General features: G+C 46.0%; 1 protein-coding gene across 1 annotated transcript in view; it reads right to left on the bottom strand.

Annotated features, from left to right (window-relative positions):
* The window catches only part of LOC144690181 (uncharacterized), a 56,078-nt gene that overhangs the window by 19,847 nt on the left and 16,158 nt on the right, over positions 1-20,073 (bottom strand). The window contains exon 4 of the mRNA XM_078557633.1: positions 19,371-19,425. Coding sequence (XP_078413759.1) covers positions 19,371-19,425 — 55 coding nt within the window. The remainder of the gene's footprint in view (positions 1-19,370; positions 19,426-20,073) is intronic.

The following is a 20,073-nucleotide window of genomic DNA, read 5'->3' as shown; positions in this document are numbered from 1 at the left end:
ACCATTTGCTATATCACACCCTCACAGTATCACACCCTCGCTATACCACACCCTCGCTGTATCACACCTTTCATTATATCACACATCTCGCTGTATCACACCCTCACTATATTACACCCTCACAGTATCACACCATTGAAGCATCACACCCTCACAATATCACACCCTCACTGTATCACACCCTTCGCTGTATCACACCCTTCACTATATCACCCTCGCCATATCACACCCTTACTATATCACACCCTCGCTGTGTCACACCCTTTGCTATATCACACTCTCACAGTATCACATCCTCACTGTATCACACCCTCACTGAATCACACTCTCACTATATCAAACCCTCACTATATCATACCCTCACTGTATCACACCCTCACTGTATCACACCCTCACTATATCACACCCTCACAGTATCACACCCCTCGCTGCATCACACCCTAATCATATCACACCCTCACAGTATCACACCCTTACAGTATCACACCCTCACTATATCAGACTCTCACTGTATAACATCCTCGCTGTATCACACCCTCGCTGTATCACACTCTCGCTGTGTCACACCCTCTCTCTATTACACCATCACTATATCAAGCCCTTGCTGTATCACATCCTCGCTGTATCACACCCTCACTATAACACACTCTCACTATATCACACCCTCACTATATCACACCTTCACAGTATCACACCCTCACAGTATCACACCCTAACAGCATCAAACCCTCTCTTTATCACATCCTCATTATATTACACCCTCACTATATCACATCCTCATTGTGTCACACCCTTACTATATCACACCCTCACAGTATCACACCATCACAGTATCACACTCTCACTATACCACACCCTCACGATACCACACCCTCTCTACATCACACCCTCACTGTATCACGTCCTCGATATTTCACACCCTCATTATATCACAGCCTCACAGTTTCACACCCTCACTGTATTACACCCTCACTGTATCATGCCCTCACTTTATCATGCCCTCGCTATATCACACCCTTACTGTATCGCACCCTCACTATATCGCACCCTCACTATATCGCACCCTCACTATATTGCACCCTCACTATATCACACCCTCACTATATCACACCCTCGCTGTATCACGTCCTCACTGTATCACATCCTCATTTTAATCACACCCTCTCTGTATCACATCCTCACTATATTACACCTCCAAGCATCACACACTAACAGCATCACACCATCTCTATATCACACCCTCACTATATTTCACACTCGCTATATCACATCCTCATTGTGTCACACCATTTCTATATCATACCCTCACAGAATCACACCCTCACAGTATCACACCCTCACAGTATCACACTCTCACTATACCACACCCTCACTATACCACACCCTCTCTACATCACACCCTCACTGTATCACGTCCTCGCTATATCGCACCCTCACTATATCCCAACCTTCACTATATCACACCCTCGCTGTATCACACCCTTTGCTATATCAGACCCTCACTATTTCACACCCTCATTATATCACACACTCACAGTATCACACCCTCACTATATCACACCCTAACAGTATCACACCCTCATAGTATCACACTCTCATAGTATCACACCCTCATAGTATCACACCCTCGGTTTATCATACCATTTGCTATATCACACCCTCACAGTATCACACCCTCGCTATACCACACCCTCGCTGTATCACACCTTTCATTATATCACACATCTCGCTGTATCACACCCTCACTATATTACACCCTCACAGTATCACACCATTGAAGCATCACACCCTCACAATATCACACCCTCACTGTATCACACCCTTTGCTGTAACACACCCTTCACTATATCACACCCTCGCCATATCACACCCTCACTATATCACACCCTCGCTGTATCACACCCTTTGCTATATCACACTCTCACAGTATCACATCCTCACTGTATCACACCCTCACTGAATCACACTCTCACTATATCACACCCTCACTGTATCACACCCTCACTGTATCACACCCTCACTGTATCACACCCTCACTGTATCACACCCTCACTGTATCACACCCTCACTATATCACACCCTCACAGTATCACACCCCTCGCTGCATCACACCCTAATCATATCACACCCTCACAGTATCACACCCTCACAGTATCACACCCTCACTATATCAGACTCTCATTGTATCACATCCTCGCTGTATCACACCCTCGCTGTGTCACACCCACTTTCTATTACACCATCACTATATCAAGCCCTTGCTGTATCACATCCTCGCTGTATCACACCCTCACCATAACACACTCTCACTATATCACACCCTCACTATATCACACCTTCACAGTATCACACCCTCACAGTATCACACCCTAACAGCATCAAACCCTCTCTTTATCACATCCTCATTATATTACACCCTCACTATATCACATCCTCATTGTTTCACACCCTTACTATATCACACCCTCACAGTATCACACCATCACAGTATCACACTCTCACTATACCACACCCTCACGATACCACACCCTCTCTACATCACACCCTCACTGTATCACGTCCTCAATATTTCACACCCGCACTATATCACAGCTTCACAGTTTCACACCCTCACTGTATTACACCCTCACTGTATCATGCCCTCACTTTATCATGCCCTCGCTATATCACACCCTTACTGTATCGCACGCTCACTATATCGCACCCTCACTATATCGCACCCTCACTATATCGCACCCTCACTATATCACACCCTCACTATATCACACCCTCGCTGTATCACGTCCTCACTGTATCACATCCTCATTTTAATCACACCCTCTCTGTATCACACCCTCACTATATTACTCCTCCAAGCATCACACACTAACAGCATCACACCATCTCTATATTACACCCTAACTATATCACATCCTCATTGTATCACACCCTTACTATATCACACCCTCACAGTATCACACCCTCACAGTATCACACCCTCACTGTATCACACCCTTCACTATATCACACCCTTCACTATATCACACCCTTCACTATATCACACCCTCACTGTATCACACCCTCACTGCATCACACCCTCACCATATCACACACTCACAGTATCACACCCTTGCTGTATCACACCTTTCTCTGCATCACACCCTTCGCTGTATCACTCCCTTCACTATATCACACCCTTCGCTATATCACACCCTCGCCATATCACACCCTCACTATATCACACCCTCGCTGTATCACACCCTTCGCTATATCACACCCTCGCCATATCACACCCTCACTATATCACAACCTCACTGTATCACACCCTCGCTGAATCACACTCTCACTATATCAAACCCTCACTATATCACACCCTCACTCTATCACACCCTCACTGTATCATACCCTCAGTATATCACACCCTCACAGTATCACTCCCTCACAGTATCACACCCTCACAGTATCACACCCTCACTATATCAGACCCTCACTGTATCACATCCTCGCTGTATCACACCCTCGCTGTATCACACTCTCGCTGTGTCACACCCTCTCTCTATTACACCCTCACTTTATCAAGCCCTTGCTGTATCACATCCTCGCTGTATCACACCCTCACTATAACACACTCTCACTATATCACAGCCTCACTATATCACACCCTCACAGTATCACACCCTAACAGCATCACATCCTCTCTATATCACACCCTCGCGGTATCACACCCTTTGCGATATCACACTCTCACAGTATCACAACCTCACTGTATCACACCCTCGCTGAATCACACTCTCACTATATCAAACCCTCACTATATCACACCCTCACTGTATCACACCCTAACTGTATCACACCCTCACTGTATCACACCCTCACTATATCACACCCTCACTATATCACACCCTCACAGTATCACACCCCTCGCTGCATCACACCCTAATCATATCACACCCTCACAGTATCACACCCTCACAGTATCACACCCTCACAGTATCACACCCTCACTACATCAGACTCTCACTGTATCACATCCTCGCTGTATCACACCCTCGCTGTAACACACTCTCGCTGTGTCACGCCCTCTCTCTATTACACCCTCATTATATCAAACCCTTGCTGTATCACATCCTTGCTGTATCACACCCTCACTATAACACACTCTCACTATATCACAGCATCACTATATCACACCCTCACAGTATCACACCCTCACAGTATCACACCCTCACAGTATCACACCCTCACTATATCAGACCCTCACTGTATCACATCCTCGCTGTATCACACCCTCGCTGTTTCACACCCTTACTATATCACATCCTCACAGTATCACACCCTCACAGTAACACACCCTCACAGTATCACACCCTCACTATATCGCACCCTCACTATATTACACCCTCACTATATCACATCCTCATTGTGTCACACCCTTACTATATCACACCCTCACAGTATCACACCCTCACAGTATCACACCATCACAGTATCACACTCTCACTATACCACACCCTCACTATACCACACCCACTCTACATCACACCCTAACTGTATCACGTCCTCGCTAATTCACACCCTCACTATATCACAGCCTCACAGTTTCACACCCTCACTGTATTACACCCTCACTGTATCATACCCTCACTTTATCATGTCCTCGCTATATCACACCCTTATTGTATCGCACCCTCACTATATCGCACCCTCACTATATCGCACCCTCACTATATCGCACCCTCACTATATCACACCCTCACTATATCACACCCTCACTATATCACACCCTCACTATATCACACCCTCGCTGTATCACGTCCTCACTGTATCACACCCTCATTTTAATCACACCCTCTCTGTATCACACCCTCACTATATCACACCTTCACAGCATCACACACTAACAGCATCACACCATCTCTATATCACACCCTCACTATATTACACCCTCGCTGTATCATCCTTGTTGTATCACACCCTCGTTGTATCACACTCTCGCTGTGTCACACCCTCTCTATATTACACCCTCACTATATCACATCCTCATTGTATCACACACTTACTATATCACACCCTCACAGTATCACACCCTCACAGTATCACACTCTCACAGTATCACACCCTTCACTATATCACACCCTTCACTATATCACACCCTCACTGTATCGCACCCTCGCTGTATCACACCCTTCTCTGTATCACACCCTTCGCTGTATCACACCCTTCACTATATCACACTCTGGCTGTATCACACCGTCACTATATCACATCCTCACTGTATCACACCCTTCACTATCTCACACCCTTGCTGTATCACACCCTCACAGTATCACACCCTCACAGTATCACACACTCACAATATCACACACTCACAATATCACACACTCGCAATATCACACACTCGCAATATCACACACTCACAGTATCACACCCTTGCTGTATCACACCCTCACTGTGTCACCCTTACTATATCACACCCTCACTATATCACACCCTCACAGTATCACACCCCTCGCTGCATCACACCCTAATCATATCACACCCTCACAGTATCACACCCACACAGTATCACACCCTCACAATATCACATCCTCACTATATCAGACTCTCACTGTATCACATCCTCGCTGTATCACACCCTCGCTGTATCACACTCTCGCTGTGTCACACCCTCTCTCTATTACACCCTCACTATATCAAACCCTTGCTGTATCACATCCTTGCTGTATCACACCCTCACTATAACACACTCTCACTATATCACAGCCTCAATATATCACACCTTCACAGTATCACACCCTCACAGTATCACACCCTAACAGCATCACACTTTCTCTATATCGCACCCTCACTATATTACACCCTCACTATATCACATCCTCATTGTGTCTCACCCTTACTATATCACACCCTCACAGTATCACACCCTCACAGTATCACACCCTCACAGTATCACACTCTCACTATACCACACCCTCACTATACCACACCCTCTCTACATCACACCCTCACTGTATCACGTCCTCGCTATTTCACACCCTCACTATATCACAGCCTCACAGTTTCACACCCTCACTGTATTACACCCTCACTGTATCATACCCTCACTTTATCATGCCCTCGCTATATCACACCCTTATTGTATCGCACTCTCACTATATCGCACCCTCACTATATCGCACCCTCACTATATCGCACCCTCACTATATCACACCCTCACTATATCACACCCTCACTATATCACACCCTCACTATATCACACCCTCACTATATCACACCCTCGCTGTATCACACTCTCGCTGTGTCACACCCTCTCTATATTACACCCTCACTATATCACATCCTCATTGTATCACACACTTACTATATCACACCCTCACAGTATCACACCCTCACAGTATCACACTCTCACAGTATCACACCCTTCACTATATCACACCCTTCACTATATCACACCCTCACTGTATCACACCCTTGCTGTATCACACCCTTCTCTGTATCACACCCTTCGCTGTATCACACCCTTCACTATATCACACTCTGGCTGTATCACACCGTCACTATATCACACCCTCGCTGTATCACACCCTTCACTATCTCACACCCTTGCTGTATCACACCCTCACAGTATCACACCCTCACAGTATCACACACTCACAATATCACACACTCACAATATCACACACTCACAATATCACACACTCACAGTATCACACCCTTGCTGTATCACAGCCTCACTGTGTCACCCTTACTATATCACACCCTCACAGTATCACACCCTCACTGTATCACACCCTCACTGCATCACACCCTCAATGTATCACACCCTCGCTGCATCACACGCTCACTATATCATACCTGTCACTATATCACACCCTCGCTGTATCACACCCTTTACTATATCACACCCTCACAGTATCACATCCTCACAGTATCACACCCTCACAGTATCACACCCTTCACTATATCACACCCTTCACAATATCACACACTCACTGTATCACATCCTCACTGTATCACACCCTCACCATATCACACACTCACAGTATCACACCCTCGCTGTATCACACCCTTCTCTGTATCACACCCTTCGCTGTATCACACCCTTCACTATATCACACCCTTCACTATATCACACTCTGGCTGTATCACACCGTCACTATATCACACCCTCGCTGTATCACACCCTTCACTATCTCACACCCTTGCTGTATCACACCCTCACAGTATCACACCCTCGCTGTATCACACCCTCACTGTGTCACACACTTACTATATCACACCCTCACAGTATCACACCCTCACAGTATCACACCCTCACTGTATCACACCCTCACTGTATCACACCCTCACTGTATCACACCCTTCACTATATCACACCCTTGCTGCATCACACGCTCACTATATCACACCTTTCACTATATCACACCCTCGCTGTATCACACCCTCACTATATCACACCCTCACCATATCACACCCTCACTATTTCACACCCTTGCTATATCACACCCTTTACTATATCACACCCTCACAGTATCACACCCTCACAGTATCACACCCTCACTGTATCACACCCTCACTATATCACAACCTCGCTATATCACACCTTTCACTATATCACACCCTCGCTGTATCACACCCTCACCATGTCACACCCTCACTATATCTCACCCTCACTATATCTCACCCTTCACTGCATCAAACCTTCGCTGTATCACACCCTTTGCTATATCAGACCCTCGCTATATCAAACCTTCATTATACCACACACTCACAGTATCACACCCTCACAATTTCACACCCTCACAGTAGCACACCCTCATAGTATCACACTCTCATAGTATCACACCCTCGCTGGATCATACCATTTGCTATATCACACCCTTGCTATACCACACCCTCGCTGTATCAATCTTTTCATTATATCACACATCTCACTGTATCACACCCTCACTATATCACACCCTCACTATATCACAGCCTCACAGTATCACACCCCTCGATGCATCACACCCTAATCATATCACACCCTCACAGTATCACACCCACACAGTATCACACCCTCACAATATCACACCCTCACTATATCAGACTCTCACTGTATCACATCCTCGCTGTATCACACCCTCGCTGTATCACGCTCTCGCTGTGTCACACCCTCTCTCTATTACACCCTTACTATATCAAACCCTTGCTGTATCACATCCTTGCTGTATCACACCCTCACTATAACACACTCTCACTATATCACAGCCTCACTATATCACACCTTCACAGTATCACACCCTCACAGTATCACACCCTAACAGCATCACACCTTCTCTATATCGCACTCTCACTATATTACACCCTCACTATATCACATCCTCATTGTGTCACACACTTACTATATCACACCCTCACAGTATCACACCCTCACAGTATCACACCCTCACAGTATCACACTCTCACTATACCACACCCTCACTATACCACACCCTCTCTACATCACACCCTCACTGTATCACGTCCTCGCTATTTCACACCCTCACTATATCACAGCCTCACAGTTTCACACCCTCACTGTATTACATCCTCACTGTATCATACACTCACTTTATCATGCCCTCGCTATATCACACCCTTATTGTATCGCACCCTCACTATGTCGCACCCTCACTATATCACACCCTCACTATATCACACCCTCACTATATCACACCCTCGCTGTATCACGTCCTCACTGTATCACACCCTCATTTTAATCACACCCTCTCTGTATCACACCCTCACTATATCACACCTTCACAGCATCACACACTAACAGCATCACACCATCTCTATATCACACCCTCACTATATTACACCCTCGCTGTATCATCCTTGTTGTATCACACCCTCGCTGTATCACACTCTCGCTGTGTCACACCCTCTCTATATTACACCCTCACTATATCACATCCTCATTGTATCACACACTTACTATATCACACCCTCACAGTATCACACCCTCACAGTATCACACTCTCACAGTATCACACCCTTCACTATATCACACCCTTCACTATATCACACCCTCACTGTATCACACCCTCGCTGTATCACACCCTTCTCTGTATCACACCCTTCGCTGTATCACACCCTTCACTATATCACACTCTGACTGTATCACACCGTCACTATATCACACCCTCGCTGTATCACACCCTTCACTATCTCACACCCTTGCTGTATCACACCCTCACAGTATCACACCCTCACAGTATCACACACTCACAGTATCACACACTCACAATATCACACACTCACAATATCACACACTCACAGTATCACACCCTTGCTGTATCACACCCTCACTGTGTCACCCTTACTATATCACACCCTCACAGTATCACACCCTCACTGTATCACACCCTCACTGTATCACACCCTCGCTGCATCACACGCTCACTATATCACACCTTTCAATATATCACACCCTCTCTGTATCACACCCTTTACTATATCACACCCTCACAGTATCACATCCTCACAGTATCATACCCTCACAGTATCACACCCTTCACTATATCTCACCCTTCACTATATCACACACTCACTGTATCACACCCTCACTGTGTCACACCCTTCTCTGTATCACACCCTTCGCTGTATCACACCCTTCACTATATCACACCCTTCACTATATCACACTCTGGCTGTATCACACCGTCACTATATCACACCTTCGCTGTATCACACCCTTCACTATCTCACACCCTTGCTGTATCACACCCTCACAGTATCACACCCTCACAGTATCACACACTCACAGTATCACACCCTCACAGTATCACACCCTCACTGTATCACACCCTCACTGTATCACACCCTCACTGTATCACACCCTCACTGTATCACACCCTTCACTATATCACACCCTCGCTGCATCACATGCTCACTATATCACACCTTCCACTATATCACACCCTCGCTGTATCACACCCTCACTATATCACACCCTCACCATATCACACCCTCACTATATCACACCCTTCACTATATCACACCCTCGCTATATCAAACCCTTTGCTATATCACACCCTCACAGTATCACACCCTCACAGTATCACACCCTCACTGTATCACACCCTTCAATATATCACACGCTCGCTGCATCACACCCTCACTATATCACAACCTCGCTATATCACACCTTTCACTATATCACAGCCTCGCTGTATCACACCCTCACCATATCACACCCTCACTATATCTCACCCTCACTATATCTCACCCTTCACTGCATCAAACCTTCACTGTATCACACCCTTTGCTATATCAGACCCTCGCTATATCAAACCCTCATTATATCACACACTCACAGTATCACACCCTCACAATTTCACACCCTCACAGTATCACACCCTCATAGTATCACACCCTCATAGTATCACACCCTCGCTGTATCATACCATTTGCTATATCACACCCTCGCTATACCACACCCTCCCTGTATCAAACTTTTCATTATATCACACATCTCGCTGTATCACAACCTCACTATATTACACTCTCACAATATCACACCATTATAGCATCACACCCTCACAATATCACACCCTCACTGTATCACACCCTTCGCTGTATCACACCCTTCACTATATCACACCCTCGCTGTATCACACCCTTTGCTATATCACACTCTCACAGTAACACACCCTCACTGTATCACACCCTCGCTGAATCACACTCTCACTATATCAAACCCTCACTATATCACACCCTCACTGTATCACACCCTCACTGTATCACACCCTCACTGTATCACACCCTCACAGTATCACACCCTCACAGTATCATACCCTCACAGTATCACACCCCACGCTGCATCACACCCTGATCATATCACACCCTCACAGTATCACACCCTCACAGTATCACACTCTCACAGTATCACACCCTCGCTGTAACACACCCTTCTCTGTATCACACCCTTCGCTGTATCACACCCTTCACTATATCACACTCTGGCTGTATCACACCGTCACTATATCACACCCTCGCTGTATCACACCTTTCACTATCTCACACCCTTGCTGTCTTACACCCTCACAGTATCACACCCTCACAGTATCATACACTCACAATGTCACACACTCACAGTATCACACCCTCTCAGTATCATACACTCACAATATCACACACTCACAGTATCACACCCTCGCTGTATCACACCCTCACTGTGTCACACCCTTACTATATTACACCCTCACAATATCACACCCTCACAATATCACACCCTCACTTTATCACACTCTCACTGTATCACACCCTCACTGTATCACACCCTTCACTATATCACACCCTCGCTGCATCACACGCTCACTATATCACACCTTTCACTATATCAAACCCTCGCTGTATCACACCCTCACTATATCACACCCTCACTATATCACACCCTCACTAATTCACACCCTTCACTATATCACACCCTTGCTGTATCACACCATTTACTATATCACACCCTCACAGTATCACACCCTCACTGCATCACACCCTCACTATATCACACCCTCACTATATCACATCCTCATTGTGTCACACCCTTACTATATCACACCCTCACAGTATCACACCCTCACATTATCACACCCTCACAGTATCACACCCTCACAATATCACACTCTCACTATACCACACCCTCACTATACCACACCCTCTCTACATCACACCCTCACTGTATCACGTCCTCGCTATTTCACACCCTCACTATATCACAGCCTCACAGTTTCACACCCTCACTGTATTACATCCTCACTGTATCATACCCTCACTTTATCATACCCTCGCTATATCACACCCTTACTGTATCGCACCCTCACTATATCGCATCATCACTATATCGCACCCTCACTATATCTCACCCTCACTATATCACAGCCTCACTATATCATACCCTCACAATATCACACCCTCGCTGTATCACGTCCTCACTGTATCACACCCTCATTTTAATCACACCCTCTCTATATAACACCCTCACTATATCACACCTTCACAGCATCACACCCTAACAGCATCACACCATCTCTATATCACACCCTCACTATGTTACACCCTCGCTGTATCATCCTCGTTGTATCACACCCTCGCTGTATCACACTCTCGCTGTGTCACACCCTCTCTATATTACACCCTCACTATACTACATCCTCATTGTATAACACACTTAATATATCAGACCCTCACAGTATCACACCATCACAGTATCACACCCTCAAAGTATCACACACTCACAATATCACACACTCTCAGTATCACACCCTCGCTGTATCACACCATCACTGTGTCACACCCTTACTATATCACACCCTCACAGTATCACACCCTCACAGTATCACACCCTCACTGTAACACACCCTCACTTTATCACACACTCACTGTATCACACCCTTCACTATATCACACCCTCGCTGCATCACACGCTCACTATATCACACCTTTCACTATATCACACCCTCGCTGTATCACACCCTCACTGTATCACACCCTCACTATATCACACCCTCACAGTATCACACCCCTCTATGCATCACACCCTAATCATATCACACCCTCACAGTATCACACCCTCACAATATCACACCCTCACAATATCACACCCTCACAGTATCACACCCTCACTGTATCACATCCTCACTGTATCACTCCCTCGCTGTATCACACTCTCGCTGTGTCACACCCTCTCTCTATTACACCCTCACTATATCAAGCCCGTGCTGTCTCACATCCTCGCTGTATCACACCCTCACGAGAACACACTCTCACTATATCACAGCCTCACTATATCACACCTTCACAGTATCACACCCTCACAGTATCACACCCTAATAGCATCACACCCTCTCTATATCACATCCTCACTATATTACACCCTCGCTATATCACATCCTCATTGTGTCACACCCTCACAGTATCACACCCTCACAGTATCACTCTCTCACTATACCACACCCTCACTATACCACACCCTCTCTACATCACACCCTCACTGTATCACGTCCTCGCTATTTCACACCCTCACTATATCACAACCTCAAAGTTTCACACCCTCACTGTATTACACCCTCACTGTATCATGCCATCACTTTATCATGCCCTCGCTATATCACACCCTTACTGTATCGCACCCTCACTATATCGCACCCTCACTATATCACACCCTCACTATATCACGCCCTCACTATATCACACCCTCGCTGTATCACACCCTCATTTTAATCACACCCTCATTTTAATCACACCCTCTCTGTATCACACCCTCACTATATCACACCTTCACAGCATCACACCCTAACAGCATCACACTTTCTCTATATCACACCCTCACTATATTACACCCTCGCTGTATCATCCTCATTGTATCACACCCTCGCTGTATCACACTCTCGCTGTGTCACACCCTCTCTATATTACACCCTCACTATACCACATCCTCATTGTATCACACCCTTACTATATCACACCCTCACAGTATCACACCCTCGCTGTATCACACTCTCGCTGTGTCACACCCTCTATATATTACACCCTCACTATATCACATCCTCATTGTATCAAACCCTTACTATATCACACCCTCACAGTATCACACCCTCACAGTATCACACCCTCACAGTATCACACTCTCACATTATCAAACTCTCACTATACCATACCCTCACTATACCACACCCTCTCTACATCACACCCTCACTGTATCACGTCCTCGCTATTTCACACCCTCACTATATCACAGCCTCACAGTTTCACACCCTCACTGTATTACATCCTCACTGTATCATGCCCTCACTTTATCATGCCCTCGCTATATCACACCCTTACTGTATCGCACCCTCACTATATCGCATCATCACTATATCGCACCCTCACTATATCGCACCCTCACTATATCACAGCCTCACAATATCATACCCTCACTATATCACACCCTCGCTGTATCACGTCCTCACTGTATCACACCCTCATTTTAATCACACCCTCTCTGTATAACACCCTCACTATATCACACCTTCACAGCATCACACCCTAACAGCATCACACCATCTCTATATCACACCCTCACTATATTACACCCTCGCTGTATCATCCTCGTTGTATCATCCTTGTTGTATCACACTCTCGCTGTGTCACACCCTCTCTATATTACACCCTCACTATACCACATCCTCATTGTGTCACACCCTTACTATATCACACCCTCACAGTATCACACCCTCACAGTATCACACCCTCACAGTATCACACCCTCACAGTATCACACACTCACAATATCACACACTCACAGTATCACACCCTCGCTGTACCACACCATCACTGTGTCACACCCTTACTATATCACACCCTCACAGTATCACACCCTCACAGTATCACACCCTCATGTATCACACCCTCACTTTATCACACACTCACTGTATCACACCCTTCACTATATCACACCCTCGCTGCATCACACGCTCACTATATCACTCCTTTCACTATATCACACCCTCGCTGTATCACACCCTCACTGTATCACACCCTCACTATATCACACCCTCACAGTATCACACCCCTCTATGCATCACACCCTAATCATATCACACCCTCACAGAATCACACCCTCACAGTATCACTCTCTCACTATTTCACACCCTCACTATATCACAGCCTCACAGTTTCACACCCTCACTGCATTACACCCTCACCGTATCATGCCATCACTTTATCATGCCCTCGCTATATCACACCCTTACTGTATCGCACCCTCACTATATCGCACCCTCACTATATCGCACCCTCACTATATCGCACCCTCACTATATCACACCCTCACTATATCACACCCTCACTATATCACACCCTCACTATATCACACCCTCATTTTAATCACACCCTCATTTTAATCACACCCTCTCTGTATCACACCCTCACTATATCACACCTTCACAGCATCACACCCTAACAGCATCACACCATCTCTATATCACACCCTCACTATATTACACCCTCGCTGTATCATCCTCGTTGTATCACACCCTCGCTGTATCACACTCTCGCTGTGTCACACCCTCTCTATATTACACCCTCACTATACCACATCCTCATTGTATCACACCCTTACTATATCACACCATCACAGTATCACACCCTCACAGTAACACACCCTCACAGTATCACACCCTTCACTATATCACACCCTTCACTATATCACACACTCACTGTATCACACCCTCACTGTATCACACCCTCACTGTATCACACCCTCACAGTATCACACCCTCGCTGTATCACACCCTTCTCTGTATCACACCCTTCGCTGTATCACACCCTTCACTATATCACACCCTTCACTATATCACACTCTGGCTGTATCACACTGTCACTATATCACACCCTTGCTGTATCACACCCTCACAGTATCACACCCTCACAGTATCACACACTCACAATATCACACATTCACAGTATCACACCCTCGCTGTATCACACCCTCACTGTGTCACACCCTTACTATATCACACCCTCACAGTGTCACACCCTCACTGTATCACACCCTCACTGTATCACACCCTCACTGTATCACACCCTCACTGTATCACACCCTTCACTATATCACACCCTCGCTGCATCACACGCTCACTATATCACACCTTTCACTATATCACACCCTCGCTGTATCACACCCTCACTATATCACACCCTCACTATATCACACCCTCACAGTATCACACCCCTCGCTGCATCACACCCTAATCATATCACATCCTCACAGTATCACACCCTCACAGTATCACACTCTCACAGTATCACACCCTCACTATATCACACCCTCACAGTATCACACCCTTCAATATATCACACCTTCGCTGCATCACACCCTCACTATATCACACCCTCGCTATATCACACCTTTCACTATATCACACCCTCTCTGTATCACACCCTCACTATATCACACCCTCACTATATCACACCCTCACTATATCACACCCTCCACTATATCACACCCTCGCTGTATCACACCCTCACTATATCACACCCTCACAGTATCACACCCTCATAGTATCACACCCTCATAGTATCACACCCTCATAGTATCACACCCTCGCTGTATCATACCTTTTGCTATATCACACCCTCACAGTATCACACCCTCGCTATACCACACCCTCGTTGTATCACACCTTTCATTATATCACACATCTCGCTGTATCACACCCTCACTATATTACACCCTCACAGTATCACACCATTGTAACATCACACCCTCACAATATCACACCCTCACTGTATCACACCCTTCGCTGTATCACACCCTTCACTGTATCACACCCTCGCCATATCACACCCTCACTATATCACACCCTCGCTGTATCACACCCTTTGCTATATCACACTCTCACAGTATCACATCCTCACTGTATCACACCCTCGCTGAATCACACTCTCACTATATCAAACCCTCACTATATCACACCCTCACTGTATCACACCCTCACTGTATCACACCCTCACTGTATCACACCCTCACAGTATCACACCCCTCGCTGCATCACACCCTAATCATATCACACACTCACAGTATCATTCCCTCACAGTATCACACCCTCACAGTATCACACCCTCACTATATCAGACCCTCACTGTATCACATCCTCGCTGTATCACACCCTCGCTGTATCACACTCTCGCTGTGTCACACCCTCTCTCTATTACACCATCACTATATCAAGCCCTTGCTGTATCACATTCTCGCTGTATCACACCCTCACTATAACACACTCTCACTATATCACAGCCTCACTATATCACACCTTCACAGTATCACACCCTCACAGTATCACACCCTAACAGCATCACACCCTCTCTATATCACTCCCTCACTATATTACACCCTCACTATATCACATCCTCATTGTGTCACACCATTACTATATCACACCCTCACAGTATCACACCCTCACAGTATCACACCCTCACAGTATCACACTCTCACTATACCACACCCTCACTATACCACACCCTCACTATACCACACCCTCTCTACATCACACCCTCACTGTATCACGTCCTCGATAATTCACACCCTCACTATATCACAGCCTCACAGTTTCACACCCTCACTGTATTACACCCTCACTGTATCATGCCATCACTTTATCATGCCCTCGCTATATCACACCCTTACTGTATCTCACCCTCACTATATCGCACCCTCACTATATCGCACCCTCACTATATCGCACCCTCACTATATCACACCCTCACTATATCACACCCTCGCTGTATCACGTCCTCACTGTATCACACCCTCATTTTAATCACACCCTCTCTGTATAACACCCTCACTATATCACACCTTCACAGCATCACACCCTAACATCATCACACCATCTCTATATCACACCCTCACTATATTACACCCTCGCTGTATCATCCTCGTTGTATCACACCCTCGCTGTATCACACTCTCCCTGTGTCACACCCTCTCTATATTACACCCTCACTATATCACATCCTCATTGAATCACACCCTCACAGTAGCACACCCTCACTGTATCACACCCTCATTGTATCACACCCTCACTGTATCACACCCTCACTGTATCACACCCTCACAGTATCACACCCTCACTGTATCACACCCTCGCCGCATCACACCCTCACTATATCACAGCCTCACAGTTTCACACCCTCACTGTATTACACCCTCACTGTATCATGCCATCACTTTATCATGCCCTCGCTATATCACACCCTTACTGTATCGCACCCTCACTATATCGCACCCTCACTATATCGCACCCTCACTATATCGCACCCTCACTATATCACACCCTCACTATATCACACCCTCACTGTATCACGTCCTCACTGTATCACACCCTCATTTTAATCACACCCTCTCTGTATAACACCCTCACTATATCACACCTTCACAGCATCACACCCTAACATCATCACACCATCTCTATATCACACCCTCACTATATTACACCCTCGCTGTATCATCCTCGTTGTATCACACCCTCGCTGTATCACACTCTCCCTGTGTCACACCCTCTCTATATTACACCCTCACTATATCACATCCTCACTGAATCACACCCTCACAGTAGCACACCCTCACTGTATCACACCCTCATTGTATCACACCCTCACTGTATCACACCCTCGCCGCATCACACCCTCACTATATCACAGCCTCACAGTATCACACCCTCACAGTATCACACCCTCACTATATCACACTCTCACTATATCACACACTCACAGTATCACGCCCTCACTATATCATGCCCTCACTATATCTCACCCTCACAGTATCACACCCTCACTATATCGCACCTTCACTATATCGCACCCTCACTATATCGCACCCTCACTATTTCACACCCTCACTATATCACACCTTCACAATATCACACCCTCACAGTATCACACCCTAACAGCATCACACCCTCTCTCTATATCACACCCTCACTATATTGCACCCTCACTATATCAAATCCTCATTGTGTCACACCCTTTTCTATATCACACCCTCACAGTATCACACTCTCACTATACCACACCCTCACTATACCACACCCTCTCTACATCACACCCTCACTGTATCACGTCCTCTCTATTTCACACCCTCACTATATCACAGCCTCACAGTTTCACACCCTCACTGTATTACACCCTCACTGTATCATGCCCTCACTTTATCATGCCCTCGCTGTATCGCACCCTCACTATATCGCACCCTCACTATATCACACCCTCACTATATCACACCCTCGCTATATCACGTCCTCACTGTATCACACCCTCATTTTAATCACACCCTCTCTGTATCACACCCTCACTATATCACACCCTCACCATACCACACCCTCACTATATCACACCTTCACAGTATCACACCCTCACTATATCACACCCTAACAGCATCACACCCTAACAGCATCACACCCTAACAGCATCACACCCTAACAGCATCACACCATCTCTATATCACACCCTGACTATATTACACCCTCGCTGTATCATCCTCATTGTATCACACCCTCGCTGTATCACACTCTCGCTGTGTCACACCCTCTCTATATTACACCCTCACTATATCACATCCTCATTGTATCACACCCTTACTATATCACACCCTCACAGTATCACACCCTCACAGTATCACACCCTCACTGTATCACACCCTCACTGTATCACACCCTCACTGTATCACACCCTCACTATATCACACCCTCACTATATCACACCCTCACTGTATCACACCCTCACTATACCACACCCTCTATGCATCACACCCTCGCCGCATCACACCCTCACTATATCACAGCCTCACAGTATCACACCCTCACTGTGGAAGATTGGGTCCCTCTTACCTTGTGTTATTGCCTCTGAGATACTCTCGGGATATCTAGAATCTTCTAATTGGCTCTGGAGGAAAAGGACAGAATTATTCTTGCAACTTATTGTAACCCAAATATCATTTCTGCCACTTTTTTGTGTGTGTGAATATACAAACATATGACTATGGAGCAAAAGTAGACCTCCGGGTCCATTCAATCTGATCATGGCTGACCTGACTGTAATCTCAACCCCACATTCCTACCTACCCCCGATAACCTTCCACCCCCTTGTCAATCAGGAATCTATCTGGCTCTGCCTTAAAAATATTCAAAGACTCTGCTTCCACCACCTTTCCAGGAACAAAGTTCTAATGATTTACAACCCTCAGAGAAAAAATTTGTCCTCATCTCTGTTTTAAATGGGTGACCCCTTATTTTTAAACAGTGAACCCTAGTTCTAGAATCTCCCACAAGAAGAAACATCTTCTCCACATCCACCCTGTCAAGACCACTCAGGATCTCATATGTTTCAACCAAGTTGCCTCTTAATCTCCTAAACTCCAGTAAATACAAGCCTAGTCTGTCCATCCTTTCCTCATAAGACAACCTGCCCATTCCAGGTATTAGTCTGGTAAAACTTCTCTCGACTATGTCCAATGCATTTGCAAGGTTATGCACTTTGGCAGGAAGAATAGAGGAGCTGAATGTTATTTAAATGGAGAAAGACTGCAGAAAG

The sequence above is a fragment of the Cetorhinus maximus genome, chromosome 14, assembly GCF_964194155.1.
Source record: "Cetorhinus maximus chromosome 14, sCetMax3.hap1.1, whole genome shotgun sequence".
Lineage (NCBI taxonomy): Eukaryota > Metazoa > Chordata > Chondrichthyes > Lamniformes > Cetorhinidae > Cetorhinus > Cetorhinus maximus.
This window is presented reverse-complemented; position numbering and strand designations above follow the sequence as displayed.